A 23,708-nucleotide genomic window follows, 5' to 3' on the forward strand; every position below is an offset into this window, starting at 1 on the left:
AAGTGCACAACATCAACTGATCCCTCTTTATCTACCCTGCCTGTTATTTCTTCAAAGAATTCCAACAGATTTGTTAGACAATACTTTCCTTGAGAAAACCATGTTGACTACAGCCTATTTTGTCATGTGTCTTGAAGTACTCTGAGACCACATCCTTAATAATTGACTCCAACATCTTCCCAATCACTGAGGTCAGGCTAACTGGTCTATAATTTCCTTTCTGCTGCCTTTCTCCTTTCTTAAAGAGGGGAGTGACATTTGCAATTTTCCAGACCATGCCAGAGTCCAACAATTTTTGAAAGATCATTACTAACGCCTCTACAATCAGTACTGCTACCTCTTTCAGAATCTTAGGGTGTAATTCATCTGGTCTGGATGACTTATCTACTTTCAGATCATTCAGTTTCCCAAAAAACTTCTCCCTAGTTATGGTAACATTCACTTCATGCACCCTGTCACCTGGAACTTCCCCCATACTGCTAGTGTCTTCTACATTGAAGACTGATGCTAAATACTTATTCAGCCTGTCTGCCATTTCATTGACCCCATTACTACCTCTCCAGTATTGTTTTCCAGTGGTCTGATATCAACTCTTGTCTTTCTTTCACATATTATGTATCTGAAGAAACTTCTGGTATCTTCTTTAATGTTATTGTCTAGCTTACATTCATATTCTATCTTTACCGTCTTAATGACTTCTGTAGTTGCCTTCTGTTGTTTTTTAAAAGCTTCCTAATTCTCTAACTTTGAAGTAATTTTTGCTCTGGTATATGCCCTCACTTTGGCTTTTATGTTGGCTTTAACTTTTCTTGTTAGCTACAGCTGTGTCATCTTTAAAATATTTCTTTGGAATGTATGTATAATGTACCTTTTAAATTGCTTCCAGAAATTCCAGCCATTACTGCTCTGCTGTCATCCCTGCCAAGATTCTTTTCCAAGCAATGCTGGCCAATTCTTTCCTCATGCCCCCGTAATTCCCTTTACTCCACTGTAATTATGATACATTTGACATTCCCTTTCTCAAATTTCAGCATGAATTCCATCATACAATGATCTCTTTCTCCTAAGAGTTCTTTTACCTTAAGTCTCTAATCAATTCTGGTTCATTGCGTAACAACTAATCCAGAATAACTGATCCTCTAGTGGACTCAACCATGAGCTGCTGTAAAAAGCCGTCTTGTAGGCAATCTAGAAACTCTCCCTTCTGTAATCCAGCACCAACCTGATTTTCCCAATCTACCTGTATATTGAAGCCCTTCACGACTATTTTAGCATTGCACTTTTGGCATGTATTTTCTATCTTCCATTGTAATTTGTAGGCCACCTTCCAATTACTTCTGGGGTCTGTATACAGTTCCCATCAATGATTTTTTAACCTTGCACTTCCTTATTTCTCTCCACAATGACTCAACACCTTCCAACCCTATGTCACCGCTGTCTAATGATTTGATTTCATTTTTTTACCAGCATAGCAATGCTGCCCCCTATGCCTTCCTGCTTATCATTTCAATATGACATTATCATTTCAATATAATTGGGCATTAAGCTCTCAGCTGTAATTTTCTTTCAGCCATGATTCAGTGATGCCTCTAACATCATACCTGCCAATCTGCAACTGTGCTGCAAGTTCAGCTACCGTATTCCGTTTACTGTGCGCATTCAAATGCAACACCTTCAGTCCTGTATTTTTTTCGATTTTATCCACCTTTAACATTTCAACTCATCTTGTTGATTGCAATTTGCCCTATCAACAGCCTCTCCTCACTACACATTGCCTCTCTTTGTAAACTAACTACTTCATCTTCATCAGTATTATCTGCCTTTCCTACAATACATCTTGCATTGAAAAATTGGCAGCTCAGGACATTAGTCGTACTATGCTCAACCTTTTGATTCCTAGCTCTGCCTCCTCAACTTCTCCACTACTGTTCTGGCACTCTGGTTCCCATCCCCTGCAACTCTAGTTTAAACCCTAATGTGAAGCATTAAGAAACCTTCCCGCTAGGATATGAGGGGACTTGCTTCACTCAGAGAGTGGAAGTAATTGAAATACATTGCCTGAGAGACTGTTTGAAGCTGGGTCAGCATTTAAGAAGTATCTAGATGAGAACTTTAATCACTTAGACATAGAAGGCTTTTGACAAAGTGCTGAGCAATGGATTGATAATGGAAGTGTGCCTATTGATTGCCCTGGATGAGTTGGACTGAATGGGCTGTTTCCACTTTGTGACTGTAAGGCACTTAGACACCCCTTGCTGGATGGTATTGTGTAAGTCGTTCACACACTGCTGATTTCATTAAAAACTGTTTGAGATATACACTTGTGGTCACTTTATTAGATACACCTATACACCTGCATACTGAGGCAAATACCTAATCAGCCAATCATATGGCAACAACTCAATGCACAAAAGCATGCAGAGCTTCAAGAGGTTCAACTATTGTTCAAAGCAAACATCAGAAATGTGATCTAAGTGACTTGGACCCATGCAGCGATTGCTGGTGCCAGATGGGGTGGTTTGAGTATCTCAGAAACTACTGAACTCCTGAGATTTTCATACACAAATGTCTCCAGAGTTCACAGAGAACTGTGTAAAAAACAGAAGAATATACAGTGAGGGGCAGTTCTACGTGTGAAAACACCTTGTCGATGAGAGAGTTTCATGGAAAATGACCAAATTGATTCAAGTTGAAAAGATTGCGACCAGTAACTTAAATAACCACATGCTACAACAGTGGTCTGCAGAAGAACATCTTGAAATGCACAACATGTTAAACCTTGAAGTGGAAGGGCTACAGCAGCAGAAGACCATGAGCATGCACTGAGTGACTTCTTTATTAGGTTCAGTAGGTGCACTGAGTGTCATTTGCAACTATAAATTGCAATAACAGTTACAATTTCCAGAGTCATCTTTATGCACTTTGTTAGGAGTATTCAAAACTCATACATGATTAAAGACACAAAATCTATCTTTGGAACCAAAAAATGTCAAATTTGTCATTTGCCATCAGTAAGAGTCAGTGGTACTAAGTTAAATCCAGCACACAGTTAGCTGTTCATGACAAGTTTAAATATTGCACTAAACTGACAAATAAGTATACATGACATTTGATTTCAGTACATAATTCACAACCACTGACATTGGGTTGGGGTTTCACTTTAAGAGACTGGTCTGATATCATGACATAATTATGTAACGTATTTATAATGTGCAACGTGTTCAATGTTTGGAGTACATTAAATGAGACATTATGGCTTTTCTTAAGCATAAGACACCTCCTTTGTTTTTATTTGTAAAAACCTACATGATCCTGATGCTCGAGGACAATTTCAGAGTTATTGAACATGTCACACAATGCCGTTGCTTTGAAACCGTGGGAGTTTTGGAAACAAAATGCCGTCGCTTGGTTTGTAGAAGCCAAAAGGCCCAATTTGCGCTGCAAGAAATCACTGTCAACGACACCAAATATTTTTATGTGGTAGCATCACTCAGGAACTCTACAGCTGTGAGAATGGTGCGCCTACTAGAACACGACAAGTACAGACCACTAAAAACTTACCTTTCACAGACTTTTGGACTATTGGAGTCTAATTGCATCAAACAGTTGCTCTCCTTGCCTGGCCTCAGCAACGCTAAGCCATCGGAGTTAATGGACCACGTGCTGTCTCTCCTGAGAAAGTACCATCTTTGTTTTACTTTAAAAGAACTCTTCATGCAGTAAATACCTGATCAAGTTCACATAGCCCTCACCAATGCACCTGTGAAGGACTATCGGGCACTTGCTAGCATGGCTGATAGTCTACACTCACTCGGACAGTGGTACATTGTTCATCTTTTCTCCACTCGGTTAGCCCAGTCAGCAAGGTCCCCAACATAAGAACGGCCGCAGTTGTGAAATAGATGAAGCCAGGCCTGTGATTTTACCATGCTTGCTTTCATATGAACACTCGGATGTCTAGACCATCTTGCAGCTTCAATATTGTCAGTGCATCAGGACCTCAGAAGACTGTGAACAATGGGGGTTCTGTAGCCAGTAGCCGGTGTTGTCTACTGTTCATTATGAACATCTTCTCAGGGTGATGTTTCCTGTGTGACATGGGTGATCAAGTGAGTGGGCTGTCAGCATCGCCTATTGATCAGAAGGTAAAGAACAACAAAACCTCATTTGAGGCCACCAATGACAGCAGGATATAGACTTATGGGACACAAAAGGTGACGCTCTGCTTCTGTGGGGGATGTTACACATGGGACTTCATCCTAGCTAAAGTGGCTAGACCACTGCTCGGTACAGATTTCCTGAGTGCCCAAGGGCGATTAGTCAATCTTAAGAACTACTGGGGAGGATGTCAAGGACTTTGAGTTGTTGCATTGTTCCCCCAGTAAGTTCCTCACAGTGACTCTGTCAGGTGTATGCACCACCACATGTGAGTTTACTTGACTGCTGGCTGAATTTCCAGACCTCATGCAAGCCCACAATCTTCACTACAGTTACAAAACATGGGGCTGAACACCATATTCCCACAACTGGTCCACCAGTCCATGCCCTCACGCATAGATTCAGTGCAAAGTCTCAGTTTGCCAACACGGATGGACTCAGCATTGCATGCCAGTCAAATAGACCCTCCGTAGGGTCCAAAAGTCTGATGCTGATTGCTGCCCATGTGACGATTATTGACCACTACTCCTGATCATTACCTGGTCCTACACATCCAAGATTTTTTGGCATGCTTAGCTGGAAACTTAATTTTTTCCAAAGTTGACTTAGTTAAGCGCAACCATCAGGTCCCTGTGTGCTAGGAAGACATTGCCAAAACAGCTGTGATAACCCCATTTGCCCTCTTTGAGTTTCTGAGCATGCCGTTTGGACTGAAAACTGTAGCACCAACTTTCCACCAGCTGATGGACTCTGTATTAAAAGACTTAGATTTTCTTTTTGTTTACCTGGATAGCATACTTGTCACCTGTACATCCAGGTCCGAACACGTATCTCATCTCTGCACCACTTTTCCAGCACTTAAGCCAATATAGGTTGATTATTAACCCTGTTAAATGCCAGTTTGTCTTGTCAACCATTGACTTTTTCAGCCATCGCAACTCCACAGAAGGTGCGAAACCCATCCCATCAAAATTAGCTGCTATTATGGATTTCCAACTATCGCACACTACTATAAAACTACAGGAGATTTCAGGCATGGTGAATTTCCGTTAGCTGCCAAACTTATGCTCCTCCGGTATAATGCACTTAAAGGCAATACCTCTAATCAAGTGCTTGACTGGTCTGCAGACATGGCCAAGGCATTTGGTAATACCAAACAAGCTTTTTCCAATGTGACCCTATGGAAGCACCTGCTCCCTAATGCACCTATAGTCATCACTACTGATGCTTCAGACTATGCTGTGGGTGTTGTGTACGAACAGCAGGTTGGAGGCATGTGGCAGCCGTTTGCCTTCTTCAGCTGGTAGCTTTGCCCCCCCCCCCCCCAAAAGGAAGTACAGCATGTTTGACTGTAAGCTTCTCAATCTCTATCTGGTGTCTGCTCTTGTCCTTTTCTTCCAGAGGGTCTATATTTCACAAGTACCTTTGACCACAAACCCCTCATGCACACGATGGCCAAAATATTAGACCCTTGGTCTGCATGGCAGCAACACCTATTGGCCTACATATCAGAGTCCACAACTGATATACGACATATCTAGGGGATAAATAATGCAGTGGCTGACTGCCTCTGATAGCCAGCTGTTGAGGTCTTATACATAAGGGTCGACTATGCTGGCATGGCAGCCAACTAAGCTACTGACACAGATGTGCAGGATTGGCAGTCACGGCCCTGTGGTTTGCTGACATTAAGTTTGGGGAAGCTGTGGTTTCTCTCCTGTGCGATGCCTCAACCAGTCGCCCTCACCCATAGTGCCCGCAAACTGGAGGCACACTGTTTTTGACCCCATACATGATGCATGGAACTTAGAAAAATAGAGGGCTATGGGTAACCCAAGGTAATTTCAAAAGTAAGTACATGTTCGGCACAGCTTTGTGGGCTGAAGTGTCTGTGTTGTGCTGTAGGTTTTCTATATTTCCATGTTTCTATGTTTTCTATGTTTCTATACATGGCTTTGCGCATCCAGGCCAGAAGGCCTCACAGAAACTGGTTGCATTAAAGTTTGTGTGGCACTGTCTTAAAAAGGACATGTACAATTGGACTGCAGTCTGTGTGGAGTCAGTCAGTCAGTGGTTGCCGTCCTGAATCCGGAGTTGGCGGCGGCTATGCACCTCCATCTTCTTCGATCTTGCGACAGCACTGAGTACAGCCTCTCCTCCAGTTTGTTCTCGCTGGCCACCTTGGCACTGCCTGCTGCCACCCCCGCTGAACTTGAGCCCGAGGCCGTGTTGGCCTCCAGTCGTTGTCGCTTCTTCGAGCTCAGCTCTTCCTTAGGTGGTGTCCTTGGGTCCAGGCACATGGTGCAGTGCAGTCTGTGTGGAGTGCCAGCGGGTAAAAATTAACTGTCATGTTTAGGCACCACTGGCACTTTTTGAGGTCCCTGAGCGACAGTTTGACAATGTCAATGTGGATGTTGTTTGTCCTCTTACCCCCTCCCGCAGATTCACAAACCTCCTTACCACAGTGGATCGTACCACCAGGTGGCCAGAGGTTTTCCCTCTAGTATCGACAATGGCCACAGACGTGGCTCGGGTGTTCATCAAAACCTGGGTTGCTTGGTATGGCACCTCATCTGATATTTCCTCTGACCGTGGTCCCCAATTCATATCAGACCATTGGGTTGCAATGCCCCAGAATCTCAGTTTGAGGCTACACCACACCATGGGCAATCACCTGCAGTTCAATGGCCTACACGAGCAGTTTATCCTCTCCTTAAAGGCTGCTTTGAGGGCTTTCCTAACCGATGAGTGTTGGCATAATCATCTCCTGTGGATCTTGTTGCGGCTCAGAACAGCTTCAAAAGAGCACCTGCAGTCATTCGTGGCTGAGTCAGTATACGGGCAGTCATTATTTTCCGTGTTTTGGGACGGGGAGAAAAGACCTAGATAAGAAGGATAAACTTGAATGTATTTTGGTAGATTGCCTTAAACCAGCCCATCAAGATTTGGACCATTCTGCTAACATACCCCTGACGTCATAAAATTACCATGCATGTGACAACACATCTCTGGATGAGCCAGAAGCACCTGCTGTTACTTCATCGAAGGAAGACAGGATCCAAGCTCGGTGGCTTATCAGAGCTCTGGCGGGGTGACGATACAGTTTTTTAGTGAATTCTAGGTTGGGGGGGGAGGGCCTTTGTTGGGCAATGTGATTGGTGGAAACGTACATAATTCACAACCACCGACATTGAGTTGTGGTTCACTTTAAGAGACCACTCTGATGCAATGAGGTAATTATGTAAAGTACTTTTACTGTGCATAGTGTTCCGTGTTTGAGTACAATAAATGAATTGTTACAGCTATTCCTAAACATAAAACATTTCCACCATTTTAATTTGTGAAAATCTACAGCAGCAGCCAGATATTTACCATCAAAGTTGGTGCTTTATTTTGTTACTACAACAGAAACCATCACATAATGAACATTTTATCACCCACACCATACTGTGTGTCTCAAATATTGGACAACTTCTCTCAAATACATTTTCAATTATATTACGTTTTTTCTTAGTAGTATATTTTTACAACTTTGCAAATGTGAACTTGCTCATTTTGCTTGTATTTGATTAATAGTTGCATTTTAAAACCTGACCTGTATCATGGAATTTAATCTGGCATTCTCTTGAATTGAGCTATGACTTGTACGCAGTTACAAACCAATTGTTTGTTGGTACCCATAACAAATGTCTGTTTTTAATATGAATATTTGTTCTGGATGACTGCAATTACATCTCCCAGATATACAGTAAATTGTCTCAGCAGAGACTTTCCTCTTCAACTCAGCCACTGGTTCTGCATTACAAGTACCACAACCAGCATGAGCCATTCCGGATACTGTAGATACAGATCCTTTGTATCCAACATTGCAGTCATCATCAGGATTGGTACTGAATGAAGTTTCTCAAAAGTAAACAAGCAGGCACACTGAATCCTTTCATCATTTGATCACAGACTAACCCACCTCCTCGAGATCCATGGTTGCAATACAATAACAAAAATTATTGCAACAGAATCATTTTGATCTGATGACATTGTCCAAGTCTACTCAAAAGAGCATTAAACATAGAAACATAGAAAATAGGTGCAGGAGTAGGCTATTCGGCCCTTCGATCCTGCACCGCCATTTATTATGATCATGGCTGATCATCCAACTCAGAACCCCGCCCCAGCCTTCCCTCCATACCCCCTGACCCCCGCAGCCACAAGGGCCATATCTAACTCCCTCTTAAATATAGCCAATGAACTGGCCTCAGCTGTTTCCTGTGGCAGAGAATTCCACAGATTCACCACTCTCTGTGTGAAGAAGTTTTTCCTAATCTCGGTCCTAAAAGGCTTCTCCTCTATCCTCAAACTGTGGCCCCTCGTCCTGGACTTCCCCAACATCGGGAACAATCTTCCTGCATCTTCCTGCATTAAGTGGAAGAATTTTTACCAGTCTAATGTTTTTGCTTCATATTCAATGAGATTATTGCTACTAATATGAAACAGAAAACATATTTCCTTGTCCATTCACTGCTCCCAACACCTTTATCTAGGCATCTGCATTAAGGGCAATATGCTTTCCTCTCTACTGGAGACACTTGACTCCAAGTTAATGATATAAACATGGAGAAATATCAATCAGATTGTGGGTTGCTCTTGGAGGCTTATTTGACACAAAATATTCTCTCTGTTCACCCCACTGCACCTCACCTATGAGGGTAAATTTATCCTAATTTTCTCCGCTTACAACCTCCCAATCCCAGCTCTCATTAATCTTCAGAAAGAAATAAATAACCTGCCTCAGACTCTAGCATACAAACAAGTAAATCCATGGAAAGAAACTGATTGTACGAAGGTACTTCTCTTGCAACAGAACTGAGCCATTATAAAATATAAACGCAGAAGTACTTTTCTCAAGAATTCAAAGAGCTACCCAACCAGGATTTAACTATTACTTACAAGCATTGAGAGTTCAGTAATTAGTAAATAATGTTGTTGATTCCTTCATTACACTTATTTTATTTCCATGCTTCCTTATGACAGAGAAAGGCCACATCAGCCTAATGATTCTATGCCAACTCACAGAGAAATCCCATCCCCACTATTTTTCCCTGTAACCTTTCCGCTCAACTTCCCCCAAATTCCACTACTTTTTTTAGAAGCAATTTGTGATAGCCCAATTAACCTACCAGCCCACATACTGTATCTTTGGAATGGGAAGAAACTAGAATACCTAGGAGAAACCTATGTACTCACAATGAGGAAATACAAAACACAGACAGACAGACCTGACAGGATTGAATTTGGGCTGCGAGAGCTATCAGCTACTGGGCTGCCTGTAATATCTTTAGAGAAAATCCATCCATGCATGCCCATACCCTGACTAATCCACTTCATTTATGGCCTTATTTTTCAGTCCAATCTGCTTATACTGATATTCAAGATTTAATAACACCATCAACTGCATGTAGTTCACTATAATGGACCATTCATCCAGAAGGTGGAGAACAAATGCAAATGCATTTGTAACAAAATGAAATCGATTAAGAGAATAGAATACATTTCTTACTTTGGCATCTACTACTTAAAGAAAGCACTGTCTATTTTAAACGCAAACAACAGGAATTCTGCAGATGCTGGAAATTCAAGCAACACACATCAAAGTTGCTGGTGAACGCAGCAGGTCAGGCAGCATCTGTAGGAAGAGGTGCAGTCGACGTTTCAGGCCGAGACCCTTCGTCAGGACTAACTGAAGGAAGAGTGAGTAAGGGATTTGAAAGTTGGAGGGGGAGGGGGAGATCCAAAATGATAGGAGAAGACAGGAGGGGGAGGGATGGGGCCAAGAGCTGAACAGCAAAACACTAGGCAAAAGGGGATATGAGAGGATCATGGGACAGGAGGTCCGGGAAGAAAGACAAGGTGGGGGGGGGGCACCCGGAGGATGGGCAAGGGGTATATTCAGAGGGACAGAGGGAGAAAAAGGAGAGTGAGAGAAAGAATGTGTGCATAAAAATAAGCAACAGATGGGGCACAAGGGGGAGGTGGGGCCTCAGCGGAAGTTAGAGAAGTCGATGTTCATGCCATCAGGTTGGAGGCTACCCAGACGGAATATAAGGTGTTGTTCCTTCAACCTGAGTGTGGCTTCATCTTTACAGTAGAGGAGGCCGTGGATAGACATGTCAGAATGGGAACGGGATGTGGAATTAAAATGTGTGGCCACTGGGAGATCCTGCTTTCTCTGGCTGACAGAGCGTAGATGTTCAGCAAAGCGGTCTCCCAGTCTGCGTCGGGTCTCGCCAATATATAAAAGGCCACATCGGGAGCACCGGACGCAGTATATCACCCCAGTCGACTCACAGGTGAAGTGTTGCCTCACCTGGAAGAACTGTTTGGGGCCCTGAATGGTGGTAAGGGAGGAAGTGTAAGGGCATGTGTAGCACTTGTTCTGCTTACACGGGTAAGTGCCAGGAAGGAGATCAGTGGGGAGGGATGGGGGGGATGAATGGACAAGGGAGTTGCGTAGGGAGTGATCCCTGCGGAATGCAGAGAGAGGGGGGGAGGGAAAGATGTGCTTAGTGGTGGGATCCCGTTGGAGGTGGCGGAAGTTACGGAGAATAATATGTTGGACCCGGGGGCTGGTGGGGTGGTAGGTGAGGACCAGGGGAACCCTATTCCTAGTGGGGTGGCGGGAGGATGGAGTGAGAGCAGATGTATGTGAAATGGGGGAGATGCGTTTAAGAGCAGAGTTGATAGTGGAGGAAGGGAAGCCCCTTTCTTTAAAAAAGGAAGACATCTCCCTCGTCCTAGAATGAAAAGCCTCATCCTGAGAGCAGATGCGGCGGAGACAGAGGAATTGCGAGAAGGGGATGGCGTTTTTGCAAGAGACAGGGTGAGAAGAGGAATAGTCCAGATAGCTGTGAGAGTCAGTAGGCTTATAGTAGACATCAGTGGATAAGCTGTCTCCAGAGACAGAGACAGAAAGATCTAGAAAGGGGAGGGAGGTGTCGGAAATGGACCAGGTAAACTTGAGGGCAGGGTGAAAGTTGGAGGCAAAGTTAATAAAGTCAACGAGTTCTGCATGGCGCTGAGGTTCGGAGGGTTGACAATTTAAAGTTCCTCGAAGTGAACGTTACAAAGAACCTGTTCTGGTCCAATCATGTTCATGCCATGGCCAAGAAAGCTTACTAATGTCTCTACTTCCTCAGAAGACTAAAGAAACAGTATCTTCCCTTGGACCCTCACAAGTTTTTTTTGATGCTCCGTAGAAAAATTCCTGTCTGAATGCATCACAGCCTGGTACAGCAAATGCTCTCATACACTGCAAGTAGTTTTAGAGGGTTCTGGACACAACTCAGCACATCATGGAAACCAACCTCCCCTCTAAGGACTCTGCTTACACTTCTCACTGCCTTGATACACCTGCCAACATAAATCAAAGTTCCTATCCACTCTAGAATTCTCTTTTCTCATTTATCTCTTTGAGCAGAAGATACAAAAATCTGAAAGTGCATACTATCAGTCTCAAGGACATCTTCAATGCACTGTTGACTATTGAAAACTTCTCTAATACTATAAGATGGACTCTTGACCTCACAATTTACTGTATTGTGACCTTGCACACTATTGTTCTCCTGCACTATATTTTCTCTGTACTGCAATATTTTATTCTGAACTCTGTTATTGCTTTACCTTGTAATACCTCAACACGCTGTTGCAATAAATTTATCTGTATAAATGGTGTGCAAGACTGGCTTTTCAATGTACCTTGGTCCATGTGGCACTAATAGAGCAATGAGTGCACCAGTGGGTTACACATAGGTTGGAAGATTCTGTTTAGACTCCTTAGGGGCATTAATCAAAAGATTTCCAAAAATATAGGAAGGATGTGGAAGCTTTGGAGAAAATGCTGAAGAGGTTTATCCAGGATGTTGTGTGGATTAGAGGGCATGTCCTATACCATGAGTTTGGACAAACTTGGGCTGTATTCTCTGGAAAGGTGGAGCCTGAGTGGTGATCTGATAGAGGTTTACAAGATTATGAGAGGCATAGATACAGTAAACAGTCAGTGTCTCTTTCTCAGAATTGAAATGTCTAATACCAGAGGGCATCCAATTAAGGTGAGAGGGGGACAATTTCAAAGAAGATGCGAGGAATAAGAACTTTTTCTATTTACACAGAAAGTGGTGGGTATCTGGAATGTGCTGCCTGGGATGGCGGTAGAGGCAGATAAATTAGGGCTTTTTTAAAAGACATGAATGTGAGGAAAGTTAAAAGATATGGACATTGTGGAGGCAGAAGAAATTGGTTTAGATGGTCATTTGATTACTAATTTAATTGATTTAGCATAAAATTGTGAGGTGAAGGTCCTGTTCCTGTGCTGTGCTGGTCTTTGTTCTATGCTTAATGTGCGTAATAATTCCAAGAGTTATGTAAGTGCAGGTGCACTTCAAGAGATCAGTTAAAACAATTCTGATTCTAAAATAGACACCAAATGAAGGACATTAGGTCGTAAAGTCAGTATAAATGAAATACAAGGAAACCATAGAAATCAAAAGAAATAAATGAATTTTAGATGAGTTATACCTGACTCAAAAGTGACTAGAATATTTAAGCAACTCTTAAATAAAACTACTGAATTGCCTTTCAAAATACTGATGATATTATACATGGGATTGTTTTCAGACTTAAATGTCTCTATTAAAGGATTTAAAATAGTTCATATTTAAACATTTTGCTGTTTTATACAGATGGTGGAAATTCATTATACAGAAATACTGGGATATTTGAGCTCCTTAAAACAACTAATAAAAAATGTGCTTAGGCTTCGCCATTTTCCACATTAAAGCACAAAGGTATGTGGTGTGTACTAAAGGAACAAGAGGAATTGTAAATATCCTGAAACATCCCACTAACCAATGAAAAACATCAGCAGTGCACGTACCCGTGAGTTTTTCTCCCTCTGAAGCATCTGCTCATGTTGCTCAGCAATGGCCAGTGCAGCGGAGTGAACTTTCTGGTAAATTGCCTCACCTTCTCTTGTTTGAAAAGTAAATAGTCCTTCTCCTGTGTCACACATTCTGCCAAGATACAAAATAAAGGAACCTAGTTTTAATACAGCAGTGATATTTTTGGATATTAGAAACATCGCAACTTTTCATTTTATTTTCTCTACAGTCTTTTTCTTTTACAGTTCAGGGAACTAAATTACAGAGTTTCAGCAGATGACAAGCTCAAAAGGAATTTAACCCAGAATGTATGCTGTTCAATACAACAGGAATTAACCCATAATAATTATACTGTTAGTGACATAGCAACAGATTTATAATTCCAGAAGGGTTTCTTACTAAATACTTATTAATAAGGTAAAATCCTTCTTTGTTAGGAAAGCAGTCAATGCTCACCATCAGATATCTATCTGTACTAATCTTATTTACCAATACCTGATCCAAAGGGCAATTATTATATCAGTACCCAAGAAGGGCAGGGTGCCTAGATTTAACTCCTGTCTCAGCAAGGAGCTGGACCACTGCAATTTGCCTGTTGCCACAATAGGTCTATGGTGGGCATGATCTCATTAGCTCTTCACGCAGCCTTGGAAAATTCTTATGTCAGGGTGTTGTTTATTGACTATCGCTCAGTGTTTAACACAATCATTCCTACAGTTCGGATTGAAAAGCTCTAGAACCTGGGCCTCTGTACGGCCCTCTGCAACTGGATCGTCGACTTCCTAACTGGAAGACCACAATCTATATAGATCGAAAGTAACATCTCAACCTCACTGACAATCAATACTGACACACCTCAGGGATGTGTGCTAAGCCCACTGCTCTAATTTCTGTACACCTTAGCTGTGTGGCTAGGCATAGGTCAAAAGTCATCTTTAAATTTGCTGTTGATACAACCAATGCTGGCAGAATTTCAGATGGTGTACAGGAACGAGATACATTGGCTAGTTGAGTGGTGTTGCAGCAGGTAACCTTGCACTGAAGGTCAGTCAGACCAAAGAACTGATTGTGGAATTCTGAAAGGTTAAGACGAGGGAACACACACCAGTCCTCATTGAGGGATCAGAAGTGGAAAGAGTGAGTAATTTCATGTTTCTGGGTGTCAGTATCTCTGAGGATCTAAATTGGACCCAACATATAGATGCAGCAATAAAGGCAGCACAACAGCAGCTATGTTTCATTCAGAGTTTCAGGAGATTTGGTATGTCTTCAGCAACATCAAGGAAATTGCCCAGATCCCAATACTGAATGATATTGTCCAGGGACAAGAGAATTCAATGATCAATAGTGTACAGAGAGGGAGAATTCAACACTCAATATTAGAGTGGGTGTCTGGCTCTGTTATTGGCACAAAATGACCCAACAGCACCAAATTTATAGACGTCTGGAAAATTCTAACATTGTCTTTAATCTCATTGGGCTTTTTCTCTGATCTCTTGCTGCATATAACAAACCTCTACCTCTCAATAATCTCTTGAGGAATTGGGTTAAAATGTCCCTCCAGGACTTTTGCAGTGACATGTCAAGATATTTCATCTTTGGTCCATGGTACTAATGAACAAGATCTCATTAACTTCAGCTCTGTCACTGATAGCTATATTGGCTTTCACTTTCAACATCTGGCCACTTTGCTCTCTTCTGCATCATCACCCAGGAACTCGACGTTTCAGGAACATCCCCATTAGTTCCACATACAGAGAAAGTTGATCATATTTCTCAAGGCTGCAACATCCATTGGTTCTTATTATTGCTGCCTTTCCAAGAGAACTCTGTCATAAGCAACTACCAAAACATCTGTGAAATATCTTTAAAATGTTTTAAGTTAATATATAACAGTACTAATAACATTCTTCTGAACTGTTCCCACTTCTGCATTGCAACATAGACCTTAGGAACACTCTGGCAGTCAGATGTCTGATGTCTCACTTTGTCCCCGGACTTACCATTGAGTCCATTGACATTTTGTAGGTAACTGGGTAGAAGGGCCTGAAGCAATTCCTAGCTGGCCCTTTGATTTACACCATTTATAGCTGCTATATCTAGCACAGTTCCATTCAATTAAGAAGGGTTGTCCATCATAGTTTAATAGGTAAATCTACATAAGTCTTTTCTGTTAATGTTTATTTTGGTATATGTTTCTTGTTGTAATTAACTGGCATCAGATTAATATATTTTAAAATAAATATACACTTTTTAAAAAAAATACTTTAGTATACTAATTACTGTTTCTAAACCAGCAAATAAAGGAAAAAAAAACTTTTTGATAGCATAATACAAACTAAAAGTAGCAAATAGATTTCCTTCCAGTGAAGCACTAGGGCATGTACTTGGAAAGGATAAATAGAGTAAGGGAATACACATTATGTGATATAATGTTAATATCCAGAAGTGAGACCTGCAAAAATGTACATCATCCTGTCACTGTTGACTATTACCACATCTTTCTGTCACTGATCTAGGTAAGGATCCAACTTTTCACTTGCCTTGGATACAAGCGGCTTTACTCTACTGATCATTCTGAAATGCAAGAATTTTTCAGAAGCCTTAGTAACATTCTTGTACACTGAATTAAATACATTACCCTCATCACCTTACCTTATTCCCTTCTGAAAAGAAATCTATCTAGTCTGGCACAGGCCTTTGAATAAATATATACTGACTGTACTTAATTAAACTGTGGTGGTTCAATTTGTCCTTCTCATGTTTTTTTTTCTCTTCAAATTATTCTCATGCACAATGCTTAGTTGTAAAGATAAAGAAAGCAAGGCTTACACTCGTGTGTTCTCCTTCTTTCAAGCTGCTTACCTGTGCAGTATTATTAGAATCAAATACTATATATTTAATAAAACAGCAAGAGGTTATGCTTTCTAGTTGGTGCTGTTTCTAGCTCACAGTGCAAGGGGCTAAAGGCTTCTTCAAAACTTATAATGACTCACTTCAAGGAACACTATGACTTTTTGTGCATTGCTAGCCGGACTCTTTTACTTTCAACCAAGGGTGCAGCTCTCCTGCTGATGTCTTTGTGTTGTGCTCAGGGTTAAGTAACATTCCAAGGACAGAATTTATAGCTGCATAATTTTTACAAATAATTGAATATTTTACTACTGGCTATAACATTATTTCTGCACACCCCAGTTATATAATCCCCTTTTCTTAACCTTTCACCCAAAGGTGATACTTGCTTTAGATGTGTTGCATAAAATATCAAGTTGTATCAATAACATAAATATACATCAAAATACTCCATGGTAATATTTCCATTTTTCTATTCCCTTTTGATGTCTTATTACTCATTAAACATTGAGAATTAAATGATTCACACAGTTTCACATTCTTTCTCCAATAGCTCAACTAAAAACACATGACAATATTATAATTAGGCAGGTTCACTCCTGGAAGACCTTATGTCAAAACATTAATTCATTGTAAATTCCAGTGATATAAATGCTATAATCTATGTTCTACATGTTACTTCATCCTTTGAATTCCTGTCCATTGGGATTACACTGCCAGGAGAAGCTACTTATTTGACTCGCCTAGGAGCGATTTGTAACAGGCAGTTATTAAATGTAGGATCTGGGCTTTATGGGGCTTGTGCGAAGATTCAGATTAAGCTACATAATTGTCCAGCCCATTCTGTCCAGTAAAGCACTAACAGTTAGCCAATAATTATGCTTTGCAATAAATTTATTAATTCCCAGTCAATAGGAATATTTTTCACTGAAGAATTTTAAAGTAATTGTTGAGGTGTAATTACTAGATTGTGCTTATGTCTTCTGAGGGACCCTAATGTTCAGCTAATAATAAACAAGTACTATATACTTCCAATCAATGTGTAACAGTGTGAATAAGATTAAAATAATTTCACTACAAATATAACAATAATGAATTCATTATATGCTTGAATGACATAACCTTTGATGTTTTAATAAAGGAGGAAGCTCTAAATAAAAATTCTACTTTCTTTTTCTGTTCCTCTCCTCATGTCACACAATGCCTACAGTAACACACACTTACTGAGTATTGTTGAAGATCCTATCTATCTTCATATTGTGTATTCTAGCTATGGTGGGTATTAAAGCATCATCTCATCCAGATGGCTTGCCATAAAACAACATTTAGCAGCAGCAGTAGCAAACCTTCAGCTGCCAGTCAAAAGATCAGTGTCTGGTTCAACTTACTTCGGCAGATAAGGTGATGTCTAAGATCTACATATCATTCCAAGTGGCTCAAACTGACTGACTGGGTAAAGTTGGAGTCTTCCATGGTGAATGTTCCCCAGTCTTCAAGGAAACTAATCAACTTCCTGAAAAAAAATTCCATTTTCATTTGGCTTAAAAAGCTAGGTCTTTATGAAGAGGCAAAGAAAAAGCGTTTCAGGATATATATTGTATACATTTCTCTGACATTAAATGTACCTTTGAAATCTTTAAGGTATTGGATCTCAGCCAGATTTTCAACATAATGAAGAGCCAAGATGGGCCTTAGAGAACCTATACACAAGCTAGCATAGGAAAACCATAGAATATGGACCATTTGTAAACACAGAATCAATTTGAGACCTCAAAATGCTCTTCATTTTGGATAGAATAATCAGCTTTTGAAGGAAGCTATCAGGTTGTCCAAGGGGCACAAATTTAATATGTTTTCAACTGGGAAACTATCAGCCATAACCAGAGAATGTCATTTTGACATCAAAGTATGTGGGAGTGATGGTAGAGTTTGGGAGGTGGTGATGGTGGCAGGCCAATGTTGGGAAATGTATATTGTTTGTTTGAAATCCTTCATTTATTCTCTTTTAGTAGTGGTGGTATGGAATAAATTATTGTTTCATTTGGCAATGAGATGCCAGCATTTTGAGCCACTCCTGATGGGAACTTCTTGTTGACATCATTTGTTTAGCTACCTATTCAATTTTGAATTCATGAATAGACTGCATTCCTGCTTTATGCTGATGCCAGACAATTTAAATTTTCAAAAAAAAAGATCAAACCTTCTCATTCCCTAAAAAGCTTTAACAGCCAATATGCAATTTATTAGTTTTCCAGCAGGCTGTTAAGTTTTACTAGTGAGTGCATGTTTTAGACACCCTTTGTTTAATGGTTCAAAATATAAAAGGAAACTCTAATTTAGTCACCATAATTCTTTCCTCAGGCAAGTAAATTCCCAATGTGGCAAGTTCAAGCTCACTTAAAAATTTTGCCTTCCATTTCCTGTAAGACTTTACTCATCTTGGAGTTTCACTTGTTCAAAGTTCAAAGTAAATTTATTATCGAAGTACATATATGTCGCTATATACTATAGATCCATTTACTTGCAGGTATTCGCAGTAATTACAAAGGCATACAATAGAAACGATGAAATGCTGCACACAAAGATGGAAAAACAAACAGGATGCAAATAACAACAAAATGTGCAACTCCAAAAGAAAAAGAAAGAAAATAATAAATCAATCAATCAATCAATCAATCAATATTGAGAACAGGAGTTGTAGAGTCCTTGAAAGCGAGTCTATAGGTTGTGGATTAAGTTCAGTGTTGAGTTTAGTGAAATTATCCCCTCTGGTTCAGGAGCCTGATGGTTAAGGGGCAATAACTATTACTGAACCTAGTGATATGGAATCTTTGGCTCTTGTACCTTCTTCCTGATGGCAGCAGTGAGAAGAGAACATAGCTTGTTTGGTGGGGGTTCTTATTGATAGACGCTGCTTTCCTGCAACGGTGCTACTTGTAGATATGTTCAGTCATGGGGAGGGCTTTACCTGTGATGGACTGAGCTGTATTTGCTACTTTTTGTCGGCTTTTCCATTCAAGGACATTGGTGATTTCAAAGACATTTGTGATTAGATTCCGTGATGCAGCCAGACAGCATACTCTCCACGGTGCATTCATAGAATTTTGTAAAAGTTTTCGACGACATGCCAAATCTTTGCAAACCTTTGTAAAGGCACTTATGTGCTGGACCCAGGAAAGATCCTCTGAAGTGATAACAACAAGGAATTAAAAGTTACTTATCCTCACCACCTCTAATCCCATGATGAGGACTGGCACATGGACCTCCAGTGTACTCCTCCTGTAGTTATTAATCAGCTCTTCGGTTTTGCTGATGTTGAGTGAGAAGTTATTCTCAAGACACCTTTCAGCCAGATTTTCAAGCTCCCTCCAATATGCTGATTTGTAAGCAACTTTGATTCAGCTAACTACAGTGGTCTTATCAACAAACTTAAATATGGAATTAGAGTTGTATTTAGCCTCACTATCATAAGTACAAAGCAAGAAGGGAAGGGGGCTAAGCACACAAGCTTGTGGGGCACCTGTGCTGATGGTGGAAGAGATGCTGCTTCCAATCCAAACTGTCTGGAGTCCACAAGTGAGGAAATTGAGGATCTAGTTGCACTATGAGGAACTATGGTTCCAGTTACAGTTGTATCAGATCTAATCACATTCAAATCAGCCCACATAGAAATTTTTGTATGAAGTAAGTAATGAAATAAGCAACTGTAAACATGTTTAAATTTTATGAATTTGCATTAGTTTTAGAACATTGTACAAGTACAGTCTGGCAACCTGTAATGCCTGTGAGCCCTGTAGAAACCTCACTCTATTAGTTTTGATGATTTCCAGGCCCAAAATCCACATCAGCATTCCTGGCATCTGAAGCAGCATATTCAGATTACAAATTGATAAAACCCATTCATATGTTCATTTCATTCAAACTCAATTTGGTTTCTTCTGGAATAAGAAAGTTGGTGATTCAGAAAACATTCATGTGAATTTTTATAACTCACTCTGAGTTAATACAGCTTAGTCTATCACAGGAAAATTCCTCTGCTCTATTGAGTACATATACAAGGAGCGTTGCCACAAGAAAGAAGCATCCATCATCAAGGACCTCCACCGTTCAGGCCAAACTCTCTTCTCCCACTGCTGCCATTGGAAGGGAGGTACTGGAGGCTTAGGTGCCACATCACCAGGTTCAGGAATAACTATTATCCTTCAACCATGAAGCTCCTGAACCAGTATGGATAACTTCACTCACTTCAACTCTGAATTGAATCCACAAACTATAGACTCACTTTCAAGGACTTTACAACTCATATTCTTAGGATTATTTTATTTTTTTATTTACAGTATTTATTAATATCTATTTTTATTGTATTTGAACAGTTTGTCTTCTTTTGCACATGGGTTGTTTATCATTTTTTGTAGTTTTTCATTTATTCTATTGTATTTATTTTTGTTCAACTGTGAATGACTGCAAGAAAATGAATCTCAGGGTAGTATATGGTGACACATAGATATTTGGATAATAAATTTACTTTGAACTTTGAATTTCTATATGAAGATCTTTATAAATCCCCTTATTAAGATATATTACCTTCCAAAGGCAAGATCAGACACTGGATCAAGGCTCCTGAAAGTGTTGTAAGCTATCTAATTTTTACTATTGCAGTGCTTCCCACTTTGAACTGTCTAAATCATAAAATAAAACCTTAAAAATTACTTAAGGTATTTTCATGAAATAAAACAAAGGAACACACTTATTTATGTCACTTCATCCAGAGAACATTTTCTCAGAGCTGGTTAATGTTTTGTTATACAATATGCTAAATTAGAAATATACTATTTTCCTCTTGTAAAGATAACAAATGATTGTGAAAAAGATTAAGTGGACAGTAAAATAGGAAACAGAATTTAAACTGCACAAATTGAACTGATTTATTAATCTAAAGGTGACAGAACACACAGAACTTTCAATTTGGATTCATCTGAAATGTTTTTGAAATCTTGGTGCTTTGGTTCCAAGTTGTATAGTAGGGTAGCTAGTACATTCTCTGCCTCACAGTGCTAGAGATTTGGGCTCAATTCTAACTTTTGGTGTTCTCTGTAAAGAATTTATATGCTCTCCACATGACTGTCTGGGTTTCCTCTAGATGCTGTGGATTCTTTCCACATCCCAAAGATGTTTAATTCATCACCGTAAATTGTCTCTGTGTGTAAGTCAGTGGCAGAATCTGGGAGTTGATGAGAGTGTGTGGAGTATAAAAAAGTGGGGATTAATGTAGGAGCAGTATAAATAGATGGCTAATGGTTCACACAGAGCAGATTGGTTGAAGGGCTTGTTTCTATGCTGTACTTCCGTCTGATGTGATACTTCCTCAGGCCTTTCTTTACTCAGGATTGTGGAATTGCCTTCAGCAACCATAACAAACATTGGTTTGTTGTGTCTATGTAAAACTGAACCAAGTTACTGATTTTGAAAAACGAAATCTCTTAGAAGTATCAGAACCACTAGTCATGCTCTTATTTACTTGTAAAACAGGGAAAACATCCTAGCCTCAAAATCTATTTTAGTGCTAGTGCTGATTCATTGGTAATACAACCTAGCTTTGATGCAGAAAACTATGGGGACAAATTGAACTCTGGGCATTTGGACTCAAATATTCCAGTGCAGTACTGAGCAAAAGTTATTGTGGGAAATACGATTTTTTCAAATGACTTCTCCTCTCCTGCTTCCTTTCCCAGGTGTACATTAAAAATCCTGGCATAGTAATAAAAAAGTTGTGAGAGTTTTGATTTGTAAACTCCCCTAATTAATATTTGTCCTCCAAACATTTTCATTGAAATGAACTGGATGAAGAAACCACAGGTATGGTTGTTAAATTTGCTGACAATGAGTTAGATAGAGTATGTCCATTTCCTATATGACACTATATGATATATAGTGACTAATAGATGGTGATGAATCAGCTAACCAGAACAAGGCAAGACACTTGTTTGACTAGTACCACAACCACAAACTCAAGCTTAACATCTGCAAAACTAAATAGCTGATTGTTGACTTCAGTAAGAGGAAGGAGTGTGAACTTATGGCAATCTACATTGGGAAATCAGCAATGGAGAGAGTTTGCATCTTTAAGTTCCTGGGCACTAACATATCAGATTATCTGTCCTGGGGCCAGCACAGAGATGTAATTATAGGAGGATGCTGTCCAAGTTGCATGCCATCTTGGACAATGTCTCCCATCCACTACATAATGGACTGGTTGGGCACAGGAGTACATTCAGCCAGAGACTCATTCCACCGAGATGCAACACACAGCGTCATAGGAAGTCATTCCTGCCTGTGGCCATCAAACTTTACAATTCCTCTCTTGGAGGGTCAGACACCCTGAGCCAACAGGATGGTCCTGGATTTAATTTTCTGGCATAATTTACATATTACTATTTAATTATTTATGGTTTTATTACTATTTAATTATTTATGGTACAACTGTAACAAAAAACAATTTCCCTCGGGATCAATAAAGTATAACTCTGACTATGACTATAAGAAAAGTGCACTAACATCTTTACTTTCTTTGGAGGTTAAGGAAATTTGGCCTGTCACAGAACATTCTAAGAAATGTCTACAAATGTACTGTTGAAAGTATTCTGACTAGTTGAATCATGGTCTTGTATGGCAATTAGAATGTACAGGATATATTCTTGAACCAACTGGCAAAACCCCAAATTATTACAGTTTAGCAATACCGTGACCGCTTCGATAGCTTTGCACTAAGGTGGATATGACAAACTTGACTATGAACTATATCAGTTTAAGTAGGCTATAAAGGGATATAGGTAGATACAGTGAGTGGGCAATGATCCAGCAATTAGAATTTAATGTGGAATACTCTACTTCAGCTGAGAAAAAAGAAAACATATTATTGAAATAGGGAGAAATCATTGCGCTCTGAGATGCAAAGGGTCTGCATATCCTAGTGCACAATTCACAAACCTACATGTGTGTTTCTTGAACCTAAGTTCAATACTCAAGTAAGGAATTTATTTCAGTTATGTAGAGCGGAGGCGACAGCACATCAGGAGTTCTGTCTGCAGTAATGGTTCCTTTAATTAAGGAAGGATTTAAATATATTGAAAGCAGTTCAGAGAAGATTTAAAAGATTATCACTTGGATTGAAGAGAATGTTAAAAGCATCCACTGGAGTTTAGGAGAATAAAAAGGAAAATGATTGTAAGAGTCTTCACATAATGTGGAGAGGATGTTTTCTTTTATTGGAGAATCAGCAAATAGGGATCAGGGTTCAAAGATAAGGAGGTATTCATTTAAGATAGAGATAAAGAACATTCCTTTTGCTTAGAAAGTTGGGAATCTTTGTCTCTTCCTCATAAGGTGGTAGAAAAAAATTTTTGAACATTTTTAAATTGGGGTGAAATGATTCATAATAAGCAAGAAAGTGAAAGCTCAGCAGGTTAGGTGGTAATGCAGAATTGAGATTGCAATTAGATTAGCCATGGTAATCACACCACTAAATTCAGGAATAGTTATTGCCCCAGCACCATCAGGCTCTTGCACCAGAGTGGATAAATTCACTCACCCCAACACTGAACTATTCTCACAAACCTTATGACTCACTTCCAAGGATTCTACGACTCATTTTCTCAATATTTAATGCTTACTTATTAGTTTTATTCCTCATTTTGTATTTGCACAATTTGTTCTCTTTGCACATTGGTTGTTGTCTGTCCTATTGAGGAGGAGACTTTCATTGACTCT

At 39.9% G+C, this 23,708-nt stretch overlaps 1 protein-coding gene across 1 annotated transcript in view; it reads right to left on the reverse strand.

The window, feature by feature from the left end:
- The window catches only part of LOC140208223 (docking protein 5-like), a 520,777-nt gene that overhangs the window by 111,106 nt on the left and 385,963 nt on the right, over window positions 1–23,708 (reverse strand). Inside the window, exon 6 of the mRNA XM_072276739.1 lies at window positions 13,085–13,220. Coding sequence (XP_072132840.1) covers window positions 13,085–13,220 — 136 coding nt within the window. The remainder of the gene's footprint in view (window positions 1–13,084; window positions 13,221–23,708) is intronic.

This window comes from Mobula birostris, chromosome 2 (genome assembly GCF_030028105.1).
Source record: "Mobula birostris isolate sMobBir1 chromosome 2, sMobBir1.hap1, whole genome shotgun sequence".
Lineage (NCBI taxonomy): Eukaryota > Metazoa > Chordata > Chondrichthyes > Myliobatiformes > Myliobatidae > Mobula > Mobula birostris.